The sequence below is a fragment of the Lactuca virosa genome, chromosome 8 (assembly GCF_052849685.1).
Source record: "Lactuca virosa cultivar CGN04683 chromosome 8, Lactuca_virosa_CGN04683_v6, whole genome shotgun sequence".
Classification (NCBI taxonomy): Eukaryota; Viridiplantae; Streptophyta; class Magnoliopsida; order Asterales; family Asteraceae; genus Lactuca; species Lactuca virosa.
This window is the reverse complement of record NC_136433.1, coordinates 253,845,970-253,867,898: the sequence shown is the minus strand read 5'-3', so window position 1 is coordinate 253,867,898 and position 21,929 is coordinate 253,845,970. Positions and strand designations below refer to the sequence as shown.

Here is a 21,929-nt window from a genome sequence, read left to right as displayed (position 1 = left end):
AAAATACATAAATCGGTTCTTACTTTTTATTTATCGGAGACGTAAGACAGTGGATTCTCCAAACGACGACAACGTGTTTGTAGGCGCCAGCGGACGTTTCGTTTTTCTACGCGATGATCGGATATCGATGGTTATTTGGTGTCAAAGTTGTCGTTGCTTTCTCACGTCCGAAATCAGATCAAAAGATATAGGATAATTTTTGGGCCACTATTATTCATACTATAGATATTGCTCATTTGCTGCCTTTAAAATTTTGATGCCATGCGCCTAAGCCCAAGTCGCCCATGTATTGGGAAGGGCCTGAAGCTAGGTAATGTGTTCGATCAGCTATATCACCCCAATTGGGCACAAAAAAATATAGGTACAATTATCTATCGTGCATCACCATGCCTACACTCGAGAAACAACGATATTCGTAACATAACATGTTGTCGATCAACACATAAATAATAAATAAATAACTTAAAAATAAATTTTTGTTGCATAATGAAAATAGAGAAACATACAAAATTACATCACATGTGCACCACCCTCTGTCGCCCCACCCAAAAAAAATCCATCAATAACCACCCGATGACAAAAAAGTGATCAAACAGTATCGTAGTATTTACCATCCTATATAGGGTGATTATGTTGTTGTCTATGTAATCTTCCAAAGGGCTGAGACGTGTGCAGGTAGGTCTTTTCCTCCCGATTTACACCTTGAGACACCTCAACTGAATTGAAAGGTTTAGTTGGCATTGCATACGCCTCATGTATACAGGTGGGATCTTGAAAGCTTGACTGATGCACCTCCACGACACCGGGTGATGGTGCTTCATAATTTGAGATATCTTCCTATAAGCTAGCATGTTCCAAGAACATTTCCCTCCGCTTTGTTTCATGAATATGTAAAGAGCTATTTGTAGAACATATAATGCATAAGAAACGACTCCCCTTCCACATCATCACGTGTCACACCCCCGAACCTGGACGGCGGAAACGTCCGGGGGCGGATGACTTCGTGTATAGTATCATAACAATTGAATATGAATGAAGCATAGCAACCAACACCATACATTAGAAATACACACTTACATAGTTTACATATTGAACTTGTTCATCAGTTACACAAAAGTAAGAAAGTATTCTTGAAGTCGCACCACTTAATCTCATAGCCGAGCTTAATACCTGTTACTGGATCCCTGAGAATACAAGTCGTTTTGAAAAGCGTCAAGTAAAAAGTTGGTGATTTCATAAGCAGTTTTGTATAAAAATGGTTTTTGTACTTGTTTAGAATAGTTTTCATAGTGCTTTCAGAAATCCGATATTTTCTAAAAACAAATGGTTTGAAATATTTGTGTCTGATCTTATATTAATGCATGCGTGTTAATGTTTGCGAAAATAGAAAGAGAATGATTTCAGACAACCCGATGTTGTCTGCGATAGATAATGCTGGAATCTCAACCCCTGTGGTTGAGTGCTAGTGCATATAGATTACCGTTTTATCAAAAAGAAGGTTTCCCGTTTTATCCAAAAAGAACATAGAATGGTTTCCCGTAAATTTTATAATGTTAATTCCTCTAAGTGAGCCGTTATAACCATACTAAATAATGACAATTTCGCCTGTCTTGGCGTCTTTGGGACGCCGACGGAACAAGGTACGGTTTGTCACCCTAGACTGGCCTAGTCTAACTGTAGCGAACGGCTCAGGTGTGGGGTGTCGCCCCCGTATAGATCTATACACAAACTCACGCTCTCCCTCCAAGAGACTCTGATTATAACTACAGGCTACGAACGTACACTCAATATGTGTCAACCGACACGTCTCACTAGATCCTTAATCAAAGTTTACGCGGAAAAAGAAGAAAAACATATAAAACTCATTCCCAGGCCCAATGAACCATGTAAGTGAACCACTAAGGCATCGCTAAACATGTAAGTCATTTGAAGGCCCGATAGGAATGAGATTATATAACATGGGCCCAAAATATATGTAAAAAGACCACTAAGGCCCATTTCACATGTAAGGTATTTATAGGCCCAAATAGCATGCAAATAGAATCCAAGGTCCGTCGCACATGTTAATGGGTCAATGAGGCCCAATAAATATATAAATAGTATTCAGGACCTATCAAACATATTAATGGGTTACTAAGGCCCAATAAATATGAAAATAACCTAATTAGCCCGTTTGTTATTATATCGCTAGTTTTAGCTCGATTATTTACTAAATTGATATAAAAAGCCCACTTTTTGTAAAAATGACGTTCTTGGCCCAATAAGCCACAAATTTTCAATTAAGGCCCAATATTAGTAAAAATAACACTTTAGTCCCCATTTTGTTCAAAACTTGTATTTATGGCGAGTTTTTGGTAAAAATAACATTTTTAACCCATTTTTATCAAAAATATCATTTTTGGCTTGATTTTTTTTGTGAAAATACACATTTTTCTGTTTTTTGACTTTTCTGACCCGGTTGTTGGAAAATTTGTAGAAGATTCATCGTAAGTCGAAATTTTGATCCGTAAACTCTGGAAGTTTGGAAATTTTGTCTACTTTGTTCACAATGTTTCTCATAAATTTTAATGGCCTCAAACAAGTGTGAAATTGCTCATCTTCATAGGCTGGTCCGAGATTATTTCAAATATGATAGGCAATTTTGTAAAATTCGCCAAAAATTGTAGAAAAATCGTATGAAAACGTGAAAGTAGTTATTTTAAAGGTAATAACCTGAACGTTTTGCATGTAAAACAGTTTTGAAAAATATTATTGTAAAACTGGTCAAAACAGTTCGAGATTGGACCAAAACTTTTCTGTCAAGGGCTGATTTTTGAGTTTAAGTTATCCATGTTTGTTCACAACACTTGTTTTTGCTATTTTAAGTGTATAAATCCCAGATCTACAAGTTTACATGTATTATATGTGATAATACCTACTTTTCTCAAGGTTTTATGAAGATCCAAGTGATAATCTTCATGTTCAAGTAAAGATCTAAAAGTTAAACACATAAACATGCACATATACATAGATCTAACACAAAAGCACTTGTATCCTCCGCCAAAAACATTATAAAACCGAAAACAAGGGGGTATGAACTCACCATGGGGGTTTTTGAGATGTAGATGAAGAAGAAGAAGATGAAACTTTGAACCTAGCTTGAGTTCTTGATGAGATTTGTGTAGTTTTGGTGTTCAAGTTATGATCTTTGATGAGAACTCTTGGATGAACACTCTTAACCACAAATTTTTTGGAGGAAATGTGAGAGAGCACTTGAAGATTAGAGAGAAAGGAGGATGGGAGTGAAGTTTTAAGTGAGGAATGAGAGTGATGGTGGGGGTTTTGGCCTAGATAAGGAGGAGAGAAGAGAGAGGTTAATGGTCATTACTTGTTGGGTAACATTTAATTGCATAGATATATGAGGTGTAATGTGCATGTTTACATGCAAGATAATTGTGAGGTGTCACCTTAGATTAATTCCTTATTTCTTTTTTTTAAAGGCCCAACCGGCCCAAGAGGGTTCTCGGCCCAAAATGATGGCCCAAAAAGGATTGGTTTCGAGTTTTGGGCTTGGCCTAAAAGAGTTCTTGGTTCATTAAGAAGTTTTCGGCCCATTAGAGCCCAAGGAAGGGTTTTCAGCCCAGTATAAGGTCTAATAAATGTTTTCGGCCCAAAAAGACCAATTGAAGAAGTTATCGGCCCAATAGGGCCCAATAAGGAAGTCTTGGTCCAATAAGGGTATTGGGTTGAGAATTTATGGGTTATGGCCCAAAAATTATTGGGCTTGGCTTATTGGATCGAGTTTTGGGTTTGAATCACAATATATGAAAGTATGAACTTAAATGGCGCCGTAGTTTGAATTTTACTAGCTGGGTCCTTGTAAGTTTACATGGAGGAATCATCTTGTACACGGATTAAGATCTAACCCTAATTTGCTAGTTGTGACATCACAAATATCCTGCCTCCTCCTAAAGCCCGACTTCCAGATAAGAGCCTCACATGTTGGAGAGTTTGTAGCTTTGCATGAATAATCACTCCAAGTTTAGGTTTGCATACCATGATTAGAGAAACATCGTACTGTACACACTATCATACTAAAATAAAATTTATCAAAGTTAGTTTCATCGAAAGTGCATAGTCTGTGTTGGACACCATTTCGCATGTTTACATTTTGGTATGTTCATTGTGTTATGGATAATTCAACACATTGACACTTGATATTCAAATTTTAGACTTGATATTTGATTTTCAAACAATCCAAATGAGGGTTTAATTGAAGGGACTAACGATACAAACACCCGATTACTATTTTTGTAAGACATCTAAGGTTAACTAATGACCAACATTAGGAGTCTATTTGTTTATTTAGAAAACATGAGACATTCTGGACTAGTTCATCTCATTTTCCGAACTAAGGCTATACATTGTGAATTGTGTCTTTTAAGATTGTAACACCATGATGATCAAAGATATTGCAAGAACATATACGTAAAATCACAATATATTCACCATCGGCTGTTTTTTTTTTCAAAGTGCAAAGATTTTGGAATGCTGTTCCGAAGAGGTGGTGGGTACCATATTGCGGAATTTCTTTATGTAGGGGCACCAGTCAACTTATTTGGTAACCGTTGGTTTCCGAGACGAATTCGGGTCCGGAATGGCCCGTTTCAAACATGTTTATTTTCCAATTATCAAAATTTTGGTTTATTTTCTTTAATATTAATTTAAGTTTTGGTCATTTTAATTAATATCCTTAAAAAATAATGGCTTAAAGCGATCATCAACTATAGCTTACTGCGACAAATAATTATTTAATAAATTATATAAATTTATTTTTTTTAAACAAACAAATGTATTCCTAAATTACTTATATCTAAGTTTTGGTCATTTTAATTAATATCCTTAAAAAATAATGGCTTAAAGCGATCATCACTATAGCTCACTGCGACATATAACTATTTAATAAATTATATAAATTTATTTATTATGTTTTTAAACAACAAATGTATTCCTAAATTACTTATAGACAAAATTTCAAAAATGGTCCCTGTGGTTTGCCGATTTCTATTGGTAAGGTCCAAAAAAAAAGTTTGCTAGCAAAAAACGTCCTTATTTGATGTTTGAGCTGTGGATTTGGTCCCTGCCTCTAACTGCCGTTAGAGGCATTCCGTTTTCTTCCCCACGTGCCATGCACGCGAGGGTATTTTTTTCCTTTCATTTATGGGACCAAAATTGCAATCTAATATTTCTATTTAACCTCGACTTAAACCCATCTTACCCAAAGGCTCTCTCTGTGAAAATGGTAACGATCATATGCTTCTGTGGCAACAATTTTGTGTTGCGAACATCGTGGACTCCACTCAATCCAGGCCGACGGTTCTACGCATGCCCTCTACCGGTAAAGTAGCGTTCTAATTTTTGCAATCAAACACCTTATTGTTGCCCTAATTTTGTGTGCTTCATCTTTGAAAGGACTCAAAATGTCGATTCCTTGGATGGTTTTATCCTCCAACGTGTGATCGTGCTAAGGCTACCATTCCTGGTCTACTGAAGAGCATGAACAATTTGAAGCTTTCAGTGAAAGAGTTAGAAGATGAAATTCAGAATTTGAGGTTTTACCTGAAGATGACAGTGAAAGAATTAGAAGATGAAGTTTATAAATTGAAGTTCTACTTGTGGTGCAATTGGATTTTTTTTCTTGTTTTCTGGATGTGGAATTAGGGATTAGGGTTAAGTTCTACCTATGGTGCTAAGGTTTTTTTGGGATCTTATTGTTTTGATGAATAGGCCTTTGTATACTATAATGGTCATTTCATGAACCTTGTACCTCGAATTATAATGTATGGAATATTATCTTATTTAATTGTTGTTATTGTGGAGACTGTAATGGTAATACAATACAGGAAATGGTATTAAGAAAAGTACAATACCATTTTGGAACTTACTAAGTGTTATTGAATCATAAGATATAATCCAAATAAGTCAATGCAAATTACAATACCATTGCACATAACCAAAAGCAATTGTCATTACAATATCCAAGTGTAACAAAAAAGAAGCAACCACATGAGTTTTGGAATTGCAAAATAACTTAACATACTAATAACTGTTAAAACAACCAACATATGCCACTTTCTTAAACAAATTAGACCAAAAGATGATTTAACAACTTAACATTACACTTGACCATACGAACTACTCTTGACCATGACCCTCATTAGCCCCTCCACCCTCCTGTTGACCTACACCTTGACCTTTAGATGTCCTTTTGTTGTGTCCTTTTTGTTTGCATTTACTACAAGTGATACTCCCAAATTTCCTACTAAGCTTCTCCACTTCTTTGGATCCTTGAGTTTGACTTTGACTTGCTATCACACTTTCAATTTGACTGGACTTTTCCTTTTGGCTCATTCTCTCCTCCATGGACTGTCTTCTTTTCTTCTTTGGCCTGCCAGGCATTTTGTGGTATGGAGGTGGGATAATTCTAGTGGGACAATCACTTTTAGGCCACATTGCCCTACCTTTTATAGGTTCAACTTTAAAGTCATACACAACCTTCCAAGTATCCAGTAAATAAATTTTGTGTACCCAAGTGTACAGCTCCCCTACCATTTCCCCATTGTCTGTCATCTCACTCCAAGTGGCTATGGCATGCCTGCAAGGGATTCCTGTCAACTCCCATTTCCTACACATGCATGTCATCTGGTTAATGTCCACAACATGTTGATCATTCCATGGTCCAACTACCTGATACTTTCCACCATCATTCCACCTTGCAATATACTCAACTGCTTGTTGCTCATTCTTCTTTAACAATTTGGTTGCAGTAGGTGTGAGAGGACCTTGGCATTTCCTTTGCTCTTTAACCACATTGCAGATCCTCTTCATTAGATATTCCCTTATAAATTCCAATCATGTAATGATTGGCTTGTCCCTTCCTTTCTCCAACTTACCATTCAGAACTTCACACATGTTATTTGAAAGCACATATGAGATGACCCTACCTGCATAATCCACAATTAAAATCATTGGCCAATAAAAAATAGTTGCATATCAAGTAATAAGATCAATTTTATTTACCTGTAAAATGGCTTCTTGCCCAATGCATTGGTGGTATTTGATTCAACCAATCATGTGCAACCCTGTCATACTCAGCTAACTCCCTCATTGTAGATTGAAACTCTTGAACTGTGGTTGCTGTTGCACACCTCCAAATAAAATCCTTGTACTCCCTAGCTCTCCACTGTTTCCTCATGTTTTCATGGATGTGTCTTAAACAATACATATGCTCTGCATTTGGAAATAATTGTGCTATAGCAGGTATCACACCCTAAAAGTAAATATAAGATTGAATCAATACATGTTAATTATAATATTGTAAAGGCATTATGCATAAATAAAGAATTGCCTTTTGCCTATCACTGATAAATGTGAAGTTAGAATTAGACCCCATCTCCAAATCATCCCCTAGACATTCCAAGAACCATTTCCAACTTGCAGTATTTTCAGATTCTACTATGGCATATGCAAGTGGATAGATACCATTGTTGGAGTCGAAGCTTACAACTGTCAATATTTGCCCATGATAATGGCCTTTCATAAAGGCACCATCTAGACCCAGAAGGTCCCTCATACAAATTTAAACCCCAAATTTAATGGGCCTAAACATATGTAAATTCTCTTAAACCGCCTAGTGGCCAAGTTCAGGTTAGGCTCACTTACAACATCTATCTTCAATGTGTTGTTTGTATTGGTGGACTGTAATTCGAGTACATAATCTCTAAGCAAGTCATACTGCTTTGAATAGTCCCCAACAACATTCTTTGTAGCCCTTGCCTTAGCCCTAAACATCTTATGCTTTGAAATCCCCACTGAGTATGTCTGCTGAAAGTCTTCTTGTAAGGCTCGAATTGGAACTGTGGGGTTTGATTGAACTTGTCTAGTAATATGTTTTGCAAGAAAAGTGGTTGTGCAAGCTCGAATTTTCCTTGATTGAAGGCAAGTGTGCTTCAGACCGTACGTTTTCACATACCAATTCCCATCTTTCGAAGACCTAGATGCATAAGTGCCAAGTACAAGTGGTAGCTTTTGAATTTACTGCTTTGCCCTTGCCTTTATTTACTTTATCTGCCCCACCTAACACATGGGACCCACTTGCACCACTTGTCCCACCATCCACATGTGGCCCACTGACATTGGTACCAGGCACAACTCCTTTGCAATATGCCCTTAGTCTTGTTGCATCATTCTTTTTAAAAGCAAGATTCCTCCTTGTTTCAAGTGCATGCTCATCCACTTTATTCTTAAGATCTTTCTTTGACTTCCACATCTGTCCCACATAAAAACTAGATTTATGCACCTCACCATGTGAACATACTTTCTCCTTACCCAATCGTTTTAATAGAACCCTCCTGTTCTTTTCAGTATCAGAGTCTTCTCCTAATGACTCCCATTCATCACAATCAATTACTTCAAGGTCTTATTCTTCATCTGTTTCTTATTCGTCTTCTACATCATTGTTAAACCCAAACCCTTAATACTTCACACCTTCATCAATGTTCATTCTAAAGTCACTCATGTCAACATCAATGTCATCAACTTCATTGTCTATGTCTACTATAACATCACTATCAGAATCACTATCATCATCACTGTAATCATCTTCACCCTTTTCTGAATTGAACTCGTCTGATTGACCATCAAATAAACCCCCATTATCTTGATCAAAGTCTTGATATTCACTACCAAGGTGGATTGTTGTAGGGTCTGTTTTGTTGTTGTTTTCACTATCATGTAACCCTTCAAATGGATCAAAGTCTACATTCAACATTTCACATAAACCCATTGGTACATGCACAGTTGCTGCATCAAGCTCATGTTCTTGTTGTACTTCCTTGTCTTGATTATCTCTTGTCACGCTTGATGGTGCTTCCTTGTCTTGATTATCCCTGATTTCACTTGATGGTGCTTCCTTGTCTTGATTATCCCCTGTTTCAGTTTCCATGTATAACCTCATAGAACATACCCTCTATTGGCTTCTAATTTCTTGTTCTCCTCATTTCTGGCAAAAGTGATTTTGATTCACCTCCATAAACCACAAGTGGTAATGATGAACTACAACTTTCATGTTGGGGATCATGAACTATTTTTTGTTTTCTTTGTTTTGGTTCAATTGCCACTTCATCTTCTTCATTTAGTTCTTCAATGACAACACCATTTCTCTTATTTGGTGACATGAAGTATGTAACCAAGTTGGTTGTGCCATGCTCAGTATACACCTGGATCACCTTGTTAGCTACAGTATATTTAGCTAGGTTACACACATCTTGATCATTACCTAGAGCTGTAAGGCCAAAAATCAAGTCTTCATTGGGAATCCTGAAGTGATAATATATTACTGGGGGAACCACGTATCGTAGTTCTAGCATCATAGCATCGAGTTCATGCACTGAAAACTCATCTATATCAACTAAATCAATATACGTAAGTTTCCCCTTAACATATCTTACATTTGGAAAAGGTGTAAACTTCCCACCATGGCGAAGTTCAATCGTGAACAAATGGGGATGATCGACTATCCCAAACAACAAAAAAAATACAAAATGTAGTTAGCATATTGTGTGAAATTTCAAAAAATTTAAGTTTAAAAAGCTATAATAACACTCACCATACAAATCAAGTGCATCAAACCCCATCGTCGAAGGACGTATAGTCCATAATGAATGCACCATTTTTTCTTTCTACCTACTGGACTGCAGTTCAGCTAAAGAAAAGATTCGGGGTGGAAATCGTTGACTTAGGGTTCGAACGTCAATGAAAATTGAACGAGGAAGAAGCTAGAGTGTCTGATGTTTTTGGGCATCGTTAAATGCGCGGTAATAGATGAGCATTCCCCCCATAAATGAAAGGACAAAAATACCCTCGCGTGCATGGCACATGGGGAAGAAAACATAATGCCTCTAACAGCAGTTAGAGGCAGGGACCAAATCCACAGCTCAAAACATCAAATAAGGACGTTTTTTACTAGCAAACTTTTTTTTAGACCTTACCCACAGAAATCGGCAAACCACAGGGACCATTTTTGCAATTTTTTCTTACTTATATCTAATTCCGACATAAGACCTCAAGGAGAGAGAGAGAGAGAGAGAGAGAGAGAGAGAGAGAGAGAGAGAGTAACAATGATACACATACACTTATAAGTTATAACTTCTTTTCATTAATAATTATATTTATCACATATTGTCGCTATATTTAAGGGTCTCTTCGCAATAAACTTTTTGGGGCAAAGATCCAGGTGTAGGTTTGCCGTCATAATGATTGAAATTTAATTTTTAATAATATAATAGATTAGTTACCGATGTCATTTCTTATAGCGCTGGTCGTCGTTAACGCTCGCAAAATAACTTAATTTGTTTTCATGCATGTAGCCATCTCTCGTAAAAGTTAGTGGAATAGGAATGATAGTATTCAATCACAAGCCTGGCCAACACCCAACACTCATATATTTAATAAGCGACAAAGACCACTAACCAGTAGTAGCATAGTAAAGTTGGACGTACTTTTTATTAATCGATTACTTTGACACAAATAATTGAGCTCTTTCTTCTGTGCATACACACCTCACAGTCCTCACTATGGCATCATTATCCATTCATCAAACAGTTCGTACAAATTAAACATTCAGAAACTATCATGATATCTTCAGTCACGAATACAGAAATCATCTCCTTGTATACATTAATTCTGGTGTGTTGTTGTTGCTACTGTATTTCAGCTAAAGACAACATAACGACTGGGGAATTTATCAATGATGGTCCTAATTACTTAGAATCTCCTGGGAAGAAGTTTCAAATGGGCTTCTTTCCACATGGAAAAACAGCAGAAGTAAGAAGATATGTGGGGATATGGTATACGATGGATCCAAAGACTGTTGTGTGGGTTGCTAACCGTGATAAACCAGTGCTGGATTCCACTGGAATTCTTACCGTTTCAGAAGACGGTAGCGCTAAGCTGTTAAATGGAAAACAAGATGTATACTTCTCTACAGACCCGGCAGGTAAATTCAATTGGACCAATTAATGAGTTTTGCTAAAGTTTATATGATAGAGTTAGGGAGTCAGGGGTTTTTTTATAGTTGCTGAGATACATCTTATTGAGTCAAGGTCTTATTGAGTGATCACACACAACTCTAAATCTAAGAGGCATATCACAAGACCAAGTCCGAGGCTCTAAGTATGATATTAAACAAAAACCGAGTCAACGACCCAGTAAGAAGTACACTAAACAGCCCCGGACGGTTTGTTGTGGAATTTACCCTGGAATATCATATTAATTAATCACTTGCACCTAATTGTTAACGCATTTCACATAGAATGTTTGGTCTCCAAAATCCTTAGTGGTTCATGATAATTGAACATTCTCGTGTATTTACAACCAACCAATTCCAAAAAAGTTATAAGTTCGCTGGATAAAAAGTAATCCATCAAAACTAACGTATTCTATGATATAATTAAGTCCGTGCTTGTTGTGTATATAGTGTCAATCGAGTTATACTTGATACAAATGGTCATAAGAGCTTCTAAACCACATAAAAGTAGATACATTAATTTTAAGACAAAACTGCAAGATCGGTCGTATTCAAAAAACTTTGGATAGGGTATAAAAAGTTTTTCACTTGCATAGAAGGTCCAAAATCAAGGTTTTTCTGTGTTTTGGTCCAAAAAAACTTAAAAAGACGGTTATACCCTTTTCCTTTCTTTTTTATATTTTTAAAATTTTTCAAATACTATTTAAATTTAAAAATAGAAAGAAAAGAAATAATTATTCCCCAACCTCTCTCTCTCTCTCTCTCTCTCTCTCTCTCTCTCTCTCTCTCTCTCTCTCTCTCTCCACACCATGGTTATGTCGTTCATCGTTTCCTCTCTTCAAATGCTTTTTCCCCTTCTAAATTTAACCTGACAATCAGGAAAAGAAAAAGGGAAAACTTGAATGGGATTGTGTTTTAATCTCAAAATTGATTTCGATTTGAAGTTGTTTAAGAACCAAGATGTGCCCCCTTTCTTCCCCCTTCACGCAGGTCCAATAATAAAGTTTATTCTCCAAGAAAAGTGAAGAATCAATGAATTAGGTCTTCTCCACCTGCAATTTGTGTTCATGGTGAAGGTGGGTGAAGATCTGTAATGTTCGTCGAAAAAACCCTAGCATCCGAAGCCACCAACCTTGGATCTGAACTGGTTCTTCTCCATCTCTCTCATCGCCGACGGAACCCTTAGCAAAACCCTAGCCTCTGGTGCCGCCAACTGGCAGCGGCTATGCCGACGAAGGAAAAAGGTTGGCATCAGTGGTGTTTTCATCGCCACCGTTCTTAAGTTAGGGTTTTATTCAAATCTCGACGACGGCTTCGTTCTTCAGTTAGGGTTTTCTTCTTCGTTCTTCAGTTAGGGCTTTCTACTTCAGATCTGTCCATCGCGATTTAAAGCACCTGGACACGTTGTTCTTACTAGTGAACATATACTCTAGATCTCCAACCTCCTACCTCCTGAGAATCAACGAGCACCATCGGTGACACATCAACAACTTCATATCCAAGCTTCAGTGATTCTGGTGGTGGAGGAGCATTAACCGCCCATCAAACTATCCTCAAAGCATTCGTCGGAGCAACCCATATATGTGTGGATTTGTTGAATGTGGATTGATGTCGATTTCTAGATTTAATGTATTTTTTTTCTTCGTTCTTGTTGTTGTTCCTACATATTGATCATCTTTTTCTTTTTCCAGATCAAAAGAAATTTGTTTTAAATACATCATCACTATATCTATCTGTATAATTTTGGTTTGAGATGAAGATATGAAAGGGTTTTCATCTAGTTAGCCCTACATATACAAAAATCGATTTTAGGTTTAGGGTTCACATCAGAAATCGATTCATATTAAGATTAGGTTTTAGAAATCAATTTTCAAAGGATGTTTGTTAAGAAGGAAATATGGAGATACAGGTGTGAGTTCATTGAAGAAGAAGATGGAGGATGAATGAAGAACTAAAAAGCATGTCCCCTCCCATTTTGCGTTTCCGAGAGAGAGAGAGAGAGAGAGAGAGAGAGAGAGAGAGAGAGAGAGAGAGAGAGAGAGAGAGAGAGAGAGAGAGAGAGAGAGAGAGTTATTTTGTTTTCTTTTTATTTTTAAATTAAAATAGTATTTGAAAAATTAAAATAGTATATATATATATATATATATATATATATATATATATATATATATATATATATATATATATATATATATATATACGCTTAGGTTATTTTGTTTAGAGTATCTATTGTGTTATTGTATGCATAAATGTGAGCCAATAAAATTTACATATTTTAAGAAAGTGATTAATATATATTATTGAATTAAATATAATTGAAAAATATCATCTTAATTAATTACAAGGGTAATTTAGTCAATTAATATAGACTTAATAAAGGAAAATTGCATTTTTAAGGGATCATAGATTCTATTAATTTTAAAAATCCGATTTTTCGAATTATAATTCTTTTAATTCTGACATTCTGACAGAATATGTTTATGAGTATATTCAAAAATAAAAATATTCTTGAACCATAAATAATAAAAATATTCTTGAACCTATTTCTTGATCATGAATTTAAAAACTTCTTGTAGAATAACAAATTCTTGAACAATCAATAGAAGAATAAAAACAAAAAATACATTATTTCTTATAGAATACGAGTAAAAATTGTTAATAATTACATTTATTATTAAAGAATAAACTAAAAAAAGAATCAAAGCGGGAAAGAAAACATCAAAATCTAACAACGACTAATACATTCTAAAAGAATAATGTGGTCCATTTCAATTTTGTGGTCCGTTCTTCAAGCATCAACTTCTGTGATTGCAACAGAACTGTCCATTCCAACAGAATTAGAATTCATGATTCCATTCCAACAGAATTGGAATTCGTGATTCCATTCCAAAAGAATTGGAATCTCACCAAGATTCATTTTGTTGGAAGGGGATTTTCCTCCTACGTTCCATGTAGCTGAAAAAATGCTGGTTCAAGAATTCAAGGATCGAAAATAAGTAAATAATTATTAAAAATCATAAGTCGAAAGTCAAAAAGGGGGAATAATTATGAGTTAAGGATACCTATAGTTCTGTATGTTTATGATCTGAGGGTGGTCAAGATCAACTGTTGACCACCTATGAGCTTCTGTACTCCTGTTGGATTTTTTTGTTCATTGAAGTGATATATACCATATGTTAATCATTTCACCAATCATTTCACCAAACTCTTAGCCATTCCCAGATCAGTAATCTACCAACAAAATCAAAACTTAATAACATTCACAAATGTGATATTAAAAATTATTATTCCCAATTCCCACCTTTGCTCTCCAGTTTTCATCCAAGAGAATGTTAGTGGATTTAACATCTCTATGCAAGATTCTTGGTGCAGCTGCTTCATGAAGATATTCCAACCCTCTAGCAGCTCCAATAGCTACTGCAATGCGGGCCCCCTAGTCTAGATATTTTTCTGAAACCCATCCAGACACTCTCTCAGGTTGCCATTTCGCATGTACTCAAACACCAAAAGCATTTCAGGCTGTTTTGTGTGGTATTGGTATTCTAAACAGTACCCAAGTAATGGCACCACATGGCAGTGTTGGAGTCTTGACAGCAGTTCAATCTGAACATAAATTGAACTTTTTTATTAAAAAAAAAATACTATTTTGCATTTGTATATTTAATTAATTATTAATAATTACCTCTGTTAAAAATGTTACTTCCAGCGAAGGAACGAACCTGATATTCACTTTCGATCCATAATCAATTGACTAGATTTGAAACGAACCTGCCAAATCAAGATGTCAAAGTTCGTCTCTCGCCTCAAGATACACAAGCGAAACTGATATCATTCATAAAGCAAGAATTGAAGCTGTTCATGAATTGAAGTTGGATTTCAATCCTGTAAGTTGAAATCGATTGGAGTTCTAGGAATTTCCCAAATTCGCAATCGGAAATCGGTCGTACGAATTGAGATCGAAGTACTAGCGTTCATGTTCTAGGCTCGATCGGGAGTTCAAATCAGAATCGGAGGTTTAAAAATCAAATTTTTGGGTCTTGTAAACTGTTGTCTTGATGCGAATAATCCCACCAACAGCGAATCTGAAATTGAATTCTTTCGGAGGCAAAAATCGAAATTGTTCATGAGATTGGAAATTGGACTTTCGGCGATCGTATCTTAATTGGAAATCGGCATTTTTGAAAGGAAATTCATTACCTGATCGGAATGCTGGAGGCGGTGGAGATTGGAGGTCGGAAGCATTGATCTGCAACGAAACGATTCAATCACTCTTCTTCACAAAATACTAAAATGCGGGAGAATAAGAGAGATAGAAGCAGACCTAAAAGAACCCGCACCCACCTCTTCTTCTTCCGTCGAGCCAATGCCACCGAAGCCCCACCTATCGTCGGACCCTCTTCTGGTCTCACCCATCGCTCTCTCTTCTGATCTCACCCCACCTGCTGCTACTCGCATCCCTTTTCCTTTGCAGATCGGCGTTTTAGATAAAAGAGTGCAACGAGATTTAAACAGGAGAGATTAGATCGGCGTTTTAGATAAAAGAGGGGAACGAGATTTAAACATGAGAGATTAGGTTAAAAGTCTACCATGATTATAGGGATTAATTTTGGAAGTTACTAAACAAATTACTAAATTACCCTTATTTATTTATTTAATTATTTAATTTTTTATTTAATTTTGATTGACCAACATTTATGCATACAATAACACAATACTTAGTTTAAACAAATGAACCTAGCTCTCTCTCTCTCTCTCTCTATATATATATATATATATATATATATATATATATATATATATATATATAAAAGAAAGTAAAAAGGTATAATCGTCTTTTCAAATTTTTTGGACCAAAAACACAGAAAAACATTGATTTTGGACTTTTCTATGCAAGTAGAAAACTTTTTGGACCTTATCCAAAATTTTTTGAATACCACATGGACCAATCTTCCAGTTTTGTCTAATTTTAACGATCATAGACATTGATCACTATCTAATACAATTTCCATGATAGTATGCCTTCAATTTTGATGCGAATTTGACGAACTTTCACCATGGGGTTGCCAGATGGAGCTTCTTCAACTGCACTGAAGTTGTTGGATAACGGAAATGCCGTATTAATAAATGTTGTAACAGGAAGCATACTATGGCAGAGCTTTCGAACTCCAACAGATACTTTTCTTCCTGGAATGAAAATGGTCGATAACTTAAAGTTGACATCATGGAAAAGTCCAGAAGACCCAGGGTCTGGAAGCTTCGAGTTCCAGCAAGATCCTGGTACAAACCGATACTTCATTTTGGAGGAATCAACCACACTTCGATGGAAAAGTGGGAACATGTCGACGAAAAGTTTTGATAAGAATCAAATTTTCTCTCAGGCATTCCTGTTGCTGTCAAACACTACCACACAAACACGAAAGATCATTCGGTGTTACACGTATTCTTCCTGCAGAGAGGGTGGCAGAATAGAATATAACGAAAGTTATCAGGTGATCGAGCCTTACTCAAGGTTGGTAATGAACCATACAGGGCATATACAATATCTTAGCTGGCCTCAAAATTCAACTCAATGGGTTTTGGATTGGCAAGAGCCCAAAGATAACTGTAGCGTGTATAAAGTGTGTGGCTCATTTGGGATTTGCAGCGAAAATAAGGAGTCAGTCATGTGTAGTTGCTTACCTGGATTTGAACCTACTAATTCACCCGATGATTATAGTGCTGGATGCAAGAGAACGTCTGAAATCTGTCGCCCAGGAACTAATGACAGATTCTTGACAAAAACTATGATTAGTATGGATGATACAACTTTGCCTTTCTATAAATCAGAGAATGAATCAGCATGCAAGAAGAAGTGCCTTAAAGACTGTCAGTGCCTAGCTTATTCTTATATTTCTCAAAACAAGCTGGGAGGCTTAGTGGATGAAAGTCGCAATGTGGAGTCTGGTTGCTGGATCTGGAACTCTGAACCAGATAATCTTAGAGAGAACGGTGCTCATAATATCTCCTTTCGTGTTTCTAAGTTATCAAAAGGTATTTCATTTATTCTTGCACAGAAACTATTAATGTTTCTAACTAATTCTATGTATCATAGTATTTACAATTGCAGAAGAACGATGCAAAAAAAAAAAAAAAGAGATCATTATCTCTGCATTTGAAATTAATGGCATTTGAGTTTGTTGAAATGGCAGGCGCATGGGTCATGGGTGCATGGGTGTGTTGGTGGGTGTGTGTGTGAGTGCGTGTGTATGTATGTATGTATGTATATGTGCGTTCTATATAAACTCATATTGCGCCATTTCATATGCAGCACCAATAATCAGTCCACCACCCAAGTCGGAGCCAAAGCCAACAGAAAAATCATCATTTGTGAAACGTGTTCTTGCTATTGTTATCATTGTTTCAACGCTGGTGCTTTTGTCATTGTGTGGCATTAGCTATATTTTATACAAAAGATTAATGAACAGAAGAGGTAATTAAGTCATTATACATACTGCAGATGTAGACAATTACTTTTCTTTGAAACACTCTATGTATAATTATTTATCATGTGAAACTTAAAATCTGAATTTAAGGCTTACCCTTCACTTGTCCTATCATGAAAGCACAGAAAACAACGAATTGCAGTCGAATGATACGCAGAGACGTATGAAGGAGTTACTTGATCCAGACCACTCAAAAGAAGATGACAGAGAAGGCATTGATGTGCCATATTTTGAGCTGGAAAGCATAATAGCTGCTACTGATGACTTTTCAGAGAAAAATATGCTTGGACAAGGTGGTTTTGGGCCTGTTTACAAGGTAACAAAGAAACTATATTTTCAGTTAATTTTCTTCACAAGAGGTCGCAATTCAACCAATTATAAGTACTTTATTATAGGGTAAGCTGCCTGGTGGCGAAGAAATTGCAGTGAAGAGGTTGTCAAGCCTCTCTGGACAAGGTTTGCAAGAGTTCAAAAATGAGGTATTGCTTATTGCTAAGCTTCAGCATCGAAATCTTGTTAGACTATTGGGATATTGCATCAGGGGAGAAGAACAGATTCTTCTTTATGAGTACATGCCAAATAGAAGCCTAGATACATTTATATTTGGTTAGTTCATTTCTCCATTCATATGCTTAATTATATCTGTAAACATATAGAGTACAGTTCAGTACAAATAGCACACAAAGAATTAATATGAAAATTTATTATTTTCTTTGCAAGATCGAACGTTGTGCGGATCACTGGACTGGAAAATGAGATTTGAAATCATTATGGGAATTGCTAGAGGACTCAACTATCTTCACCATGATTCTAGGTTAAGGGTTATTCACAGGGATTTGAAAACAAGTAACATTTTGTTAGATGAGGATATGAATCCAAAAATTTCTGATTTTGGCTTGGCCAAGATAGTTAAAGGTAAAGATATGGAAGCTATCACCAACAGAGTTATCGGGACCTTGTAAGTATTATAATACTCCTTTTTATTAAACAGGATTCGAACTTGATGTTGGAGATAGAAGTGGTTATCTTTCAAATTTAAAATTGCTATGGATTTTCCCCGTTTATGTCGATCCAGAACTTTACACATCGGGCTCTTCTAGTTAACAATATTTTGTTTGTTTCTCAGTGGCTATATGTCTCCAGAGTACGCACTAGATGGGTTGTTCTCAGTTAAATCGGATGTTTTTAGCTTTGGAGTAGTGATGCTTGAGATTGTAAGTGGAACAAAAAATACAGGATTCTATCAATCACAGAGAAGTCTAAGTCTTTTAGGACATGTAAGTTCTATAAGAACTTCGAAGTTGCTACCTACATTAATTAATTAGTAGTTATATATCTTTATGTCTACAAATATCTCAGGCATGGAATTTATGGAGAGAAGATAAGCCATTTGAGTTGATGGATAAAGTACTATTAGAATCATGCAATTCGAGTGAGGTATTGAAATGTATAAATATTGGACTACTATGTGTACAAGGAGACCCTGATGATCGACCTACCATGAACAAAGTTGTTTTGATGCTTGGAGGTGATATCGTCACACTCCCAACTCCAAAAGAACCAGCCTTCATTGCAAGAAAGGACAATGCTACTTCCTCTTCCTCTAGTTCTTATAAAACAGATACTCAATCCAAAAACATGTTGACAATCACTAAGTTGGATGGACGTTGAAAGGGTATTTAATTTGTCAATAGCCTGTAGTTTGGTTTATCAGTTGATACTCACTTTTTCCGATATTCTATTGTGACCCTCAACTGTACAAAGGTGTCTCTTGCATAAAGCATGTTGTTAAATTGTTTTTCCGGGGTTAAATTTTTTAAGTCAATCCTTTTCTATCTAATTTACTTAATAACAATATGTACTTTAGTAAAATTGTTTATGTTAAATGTGACTCGAGCATCTGGAGTATTTGGAGCACTTAGATCTCAATGGAGCACTTGAGGTTCATGGAGCAAGTGACAAAGGAACGGATCATCTGAGATGGCTTTGGATCATCTGACAAAGGAACAGATCAAGTGACAAAGGAACGGATCTTCCAAAACGAGGTTTGGAGCAACTTGGAGTGGTTTGGAGCAATTGGAAATGGCGTGGAGCAACATGTATCACTTGGAGCAACATGGAGCACTTGGAGTGGTTTGGAGCAACTGGGAATGGCTTGGAGCAACATGTAGCACTTGGAGCAACATGGAGCACTTGGAGCTCTTGGAGCATTTGGAGCAACATGGAATATCATGTTGCATCATGTAGAAGGAAGTTGTGTCATCCTTGGGGAAGTTGCGGCAAGGTGATGTTGAACCAAGTGAAGATGTTGAGCCATGAAGATGTTGTTCTCCATCAAGAAGGGAAGTTGCACCATGAAGGAGATGTTGCGCTATCATGGACCATCTTGGTACATGATGCGCCATCTTGATTCCTTTGTTATGCCATATTCATCCATGTATGCTTAGAAGATGATGATGCTCAAGAAATACACCATGTTGTGCCACCATGATGGATGTTGGTGTTGGATTAGGTGTCTAAGCCCATAACTATAATTGGTATGTACTTGAATTGATAGCAGCATAGTCCTTTTGGGTTGCCCTCAACCTAGCAACTGGACAAGGAAATTATGAAAGGAGAGATATTAATTTATAAGATTAATAAATTAATATATAAATGATTTATTAATATGTTAATGGATTAATATATTAATTAGAAATCATTATGTTTAATTAATAGTTAACCAGAAATTAATCAGAATTAATTTTGGGGTTAAAAGAATTAATTATGAAGTGCAGGGACTAGTTTGCAATTAACTAATAGTTGAATGGAAGGATCCAGAAACCCCTTGGAAGGGGGTGGACGAAAACCCTAGGGGAAACCCTAGAGAATTCGTCCAAGGGGTCCAGTAAAGGCCCTTGGGTTTTGCTTAGGCCCTAAGCAAAGGATAACTAGGGTTTTCCCTAAACCCTAGATCCCTCAGCTATTTAAGGAGCCTCCTGGCTCACATTTGAGGTGACTGATTCTTTGGAAGAAACCCTAAGGCCGAAATTGCATACTCTCTCCTCCAAGTTTCCTTCTTGCTACTTCTTGGGTGTGATTCCATTAGAGGCATTGCATTTGTGGTGCTAAGCTTCCAAGAAGATCAAGATCAAGATCAAGAGGATTATCAATTGTTTGCTATAACAATTGAAAGGTATGTAATTCTTAAACCCTAGTTTGTTAATTTCGGAATTAGCCTCTCTCCTCTACGGTTCTTGTTTGCAATTCAAAGTTGTATGTTCAATAGTTAAAACATAGATCCAAAGTAGGTTGCATGTGAACTTAGGAATTGTTTTTCTAGTTTATTTGTTTTACCTAAAACCCATCAGTGGTATCAGAGCCATTGTTTGTTTTGAATTGAATTGCTATAATAGTTGAATTGCAAATTAGGGTTATAGCCATTAAACCCTAAAGGCCAAATTTTCGCAATTAGGGTTTTGGATTGAAGGGTTTTCGAAAACCCTAGCCTCCAAAGAACCCTAATCGAAATTAGGGTTAGGGTTTTGAAAACCCTAGCCTCCTCCCTTGTAAATTTTGAAATATGCTAGAAATTTTAGGGTTTCTTGTTTTGGATAATTGTTACTTGATTAGATTAATTGGATAATTATCCTTACCCTTATTTTCGAAATTTAGAGGGATAAGGATTAGGATTAAATTAATTGATTAATTTAATTAGATAATCCTTACAAGATTTAATAAATTGATTAAAAGTTAATTAATAGATAAATATTAAATCTAGTTAATTGGTTTATTTAAATTAATTTAAATAGTTTAAATTTCAAAATTTATATAAACCTTGAAGTTTTAAAAAGTTTTAAAACACACCTTATATATGTATTATGATTAAATGTTTAATATTATATATATAATAAGAATATGGTCAGTCAAATCGCTAGTATGCCTCATTCACGAAGCTAGTCTATAAGGGGGGTATAAGGAAACTGCCTATAAAATGGTAGTTGAATGGGTGTCCACTCTCACCCACCGCTTCCTTGATTAGTGGAGGGTCGTTAGCAGAACGGATTTGATAGGACAAGTACTTCTCATTAAAAGTATAATGTTATTAAATAAAGTACTAGAACATTATTTTACAAAATCCCAACTCTAGTTACTTTAGGAAAAATGTGAAAAGTATGCTAATCCATGAAATTGCACATTATGCTTTATTGGTCGTTAGTGGAGCGTGTGTGGTTAACCAGCACACTAAAAGGCACTAATAAAGAGTAGTAATGGGTATCTCATAATTGTCATTTTGATGGAGCGTGTGTGGTTTACCAGCACATCAATAGTTAATGATAAAGACAATGAGGTTACCAAGCACATTTGCATGGTTATTCACATCTTGTTTGTAATCCTCGGCA

General features: G+C 36.1%; 1 protein-coding gene across 2 annotated transcripts; it reads left to right on the top strand.

The window, feature by feature from the left end:
- Positions 1-10,537: 10,537 nt before the first annotated feature.
- LOC145134567 (G-type lectin S-receptor-like serine/threonine-protein kinase At4g03230) lies at positions 10,538-19,387 on the top strand. 2 transcript variants are annotated; one of them, XM_079069403.1, is made up of 8 exons: positions 10,538-11,035; positions 16,133-17,095; positions 17,373-17,534; positions 17,673-17,863; positions 17,943-18,153; positions 18,268-18,505; positions 18,674-18,824; positions 18,907-19,387. In XM_079069403.1, exons 1-8 carry the CDS (start codon positions 10,672-10,674, stop codon positions 19,216-19,218), a joined length of 2,592 nt encoding a protein of 863 aa, XP_078925529.1. In that variant the 5' UTR covers positions 10,538-10,671; the 3' UTR covers positions 19,219-19,387. The 2 variants fall into 2 exon arrangements, with proteins under 2 accessions (XP_078925529.1, XP_078925530.1); XM_079069404.1 differs by having other exon boundaries at positions 10,898-11,035; positions 16,080-17,095.
- Positions 19,388-21,929: the final 2,542 nt, after the last annotated feature.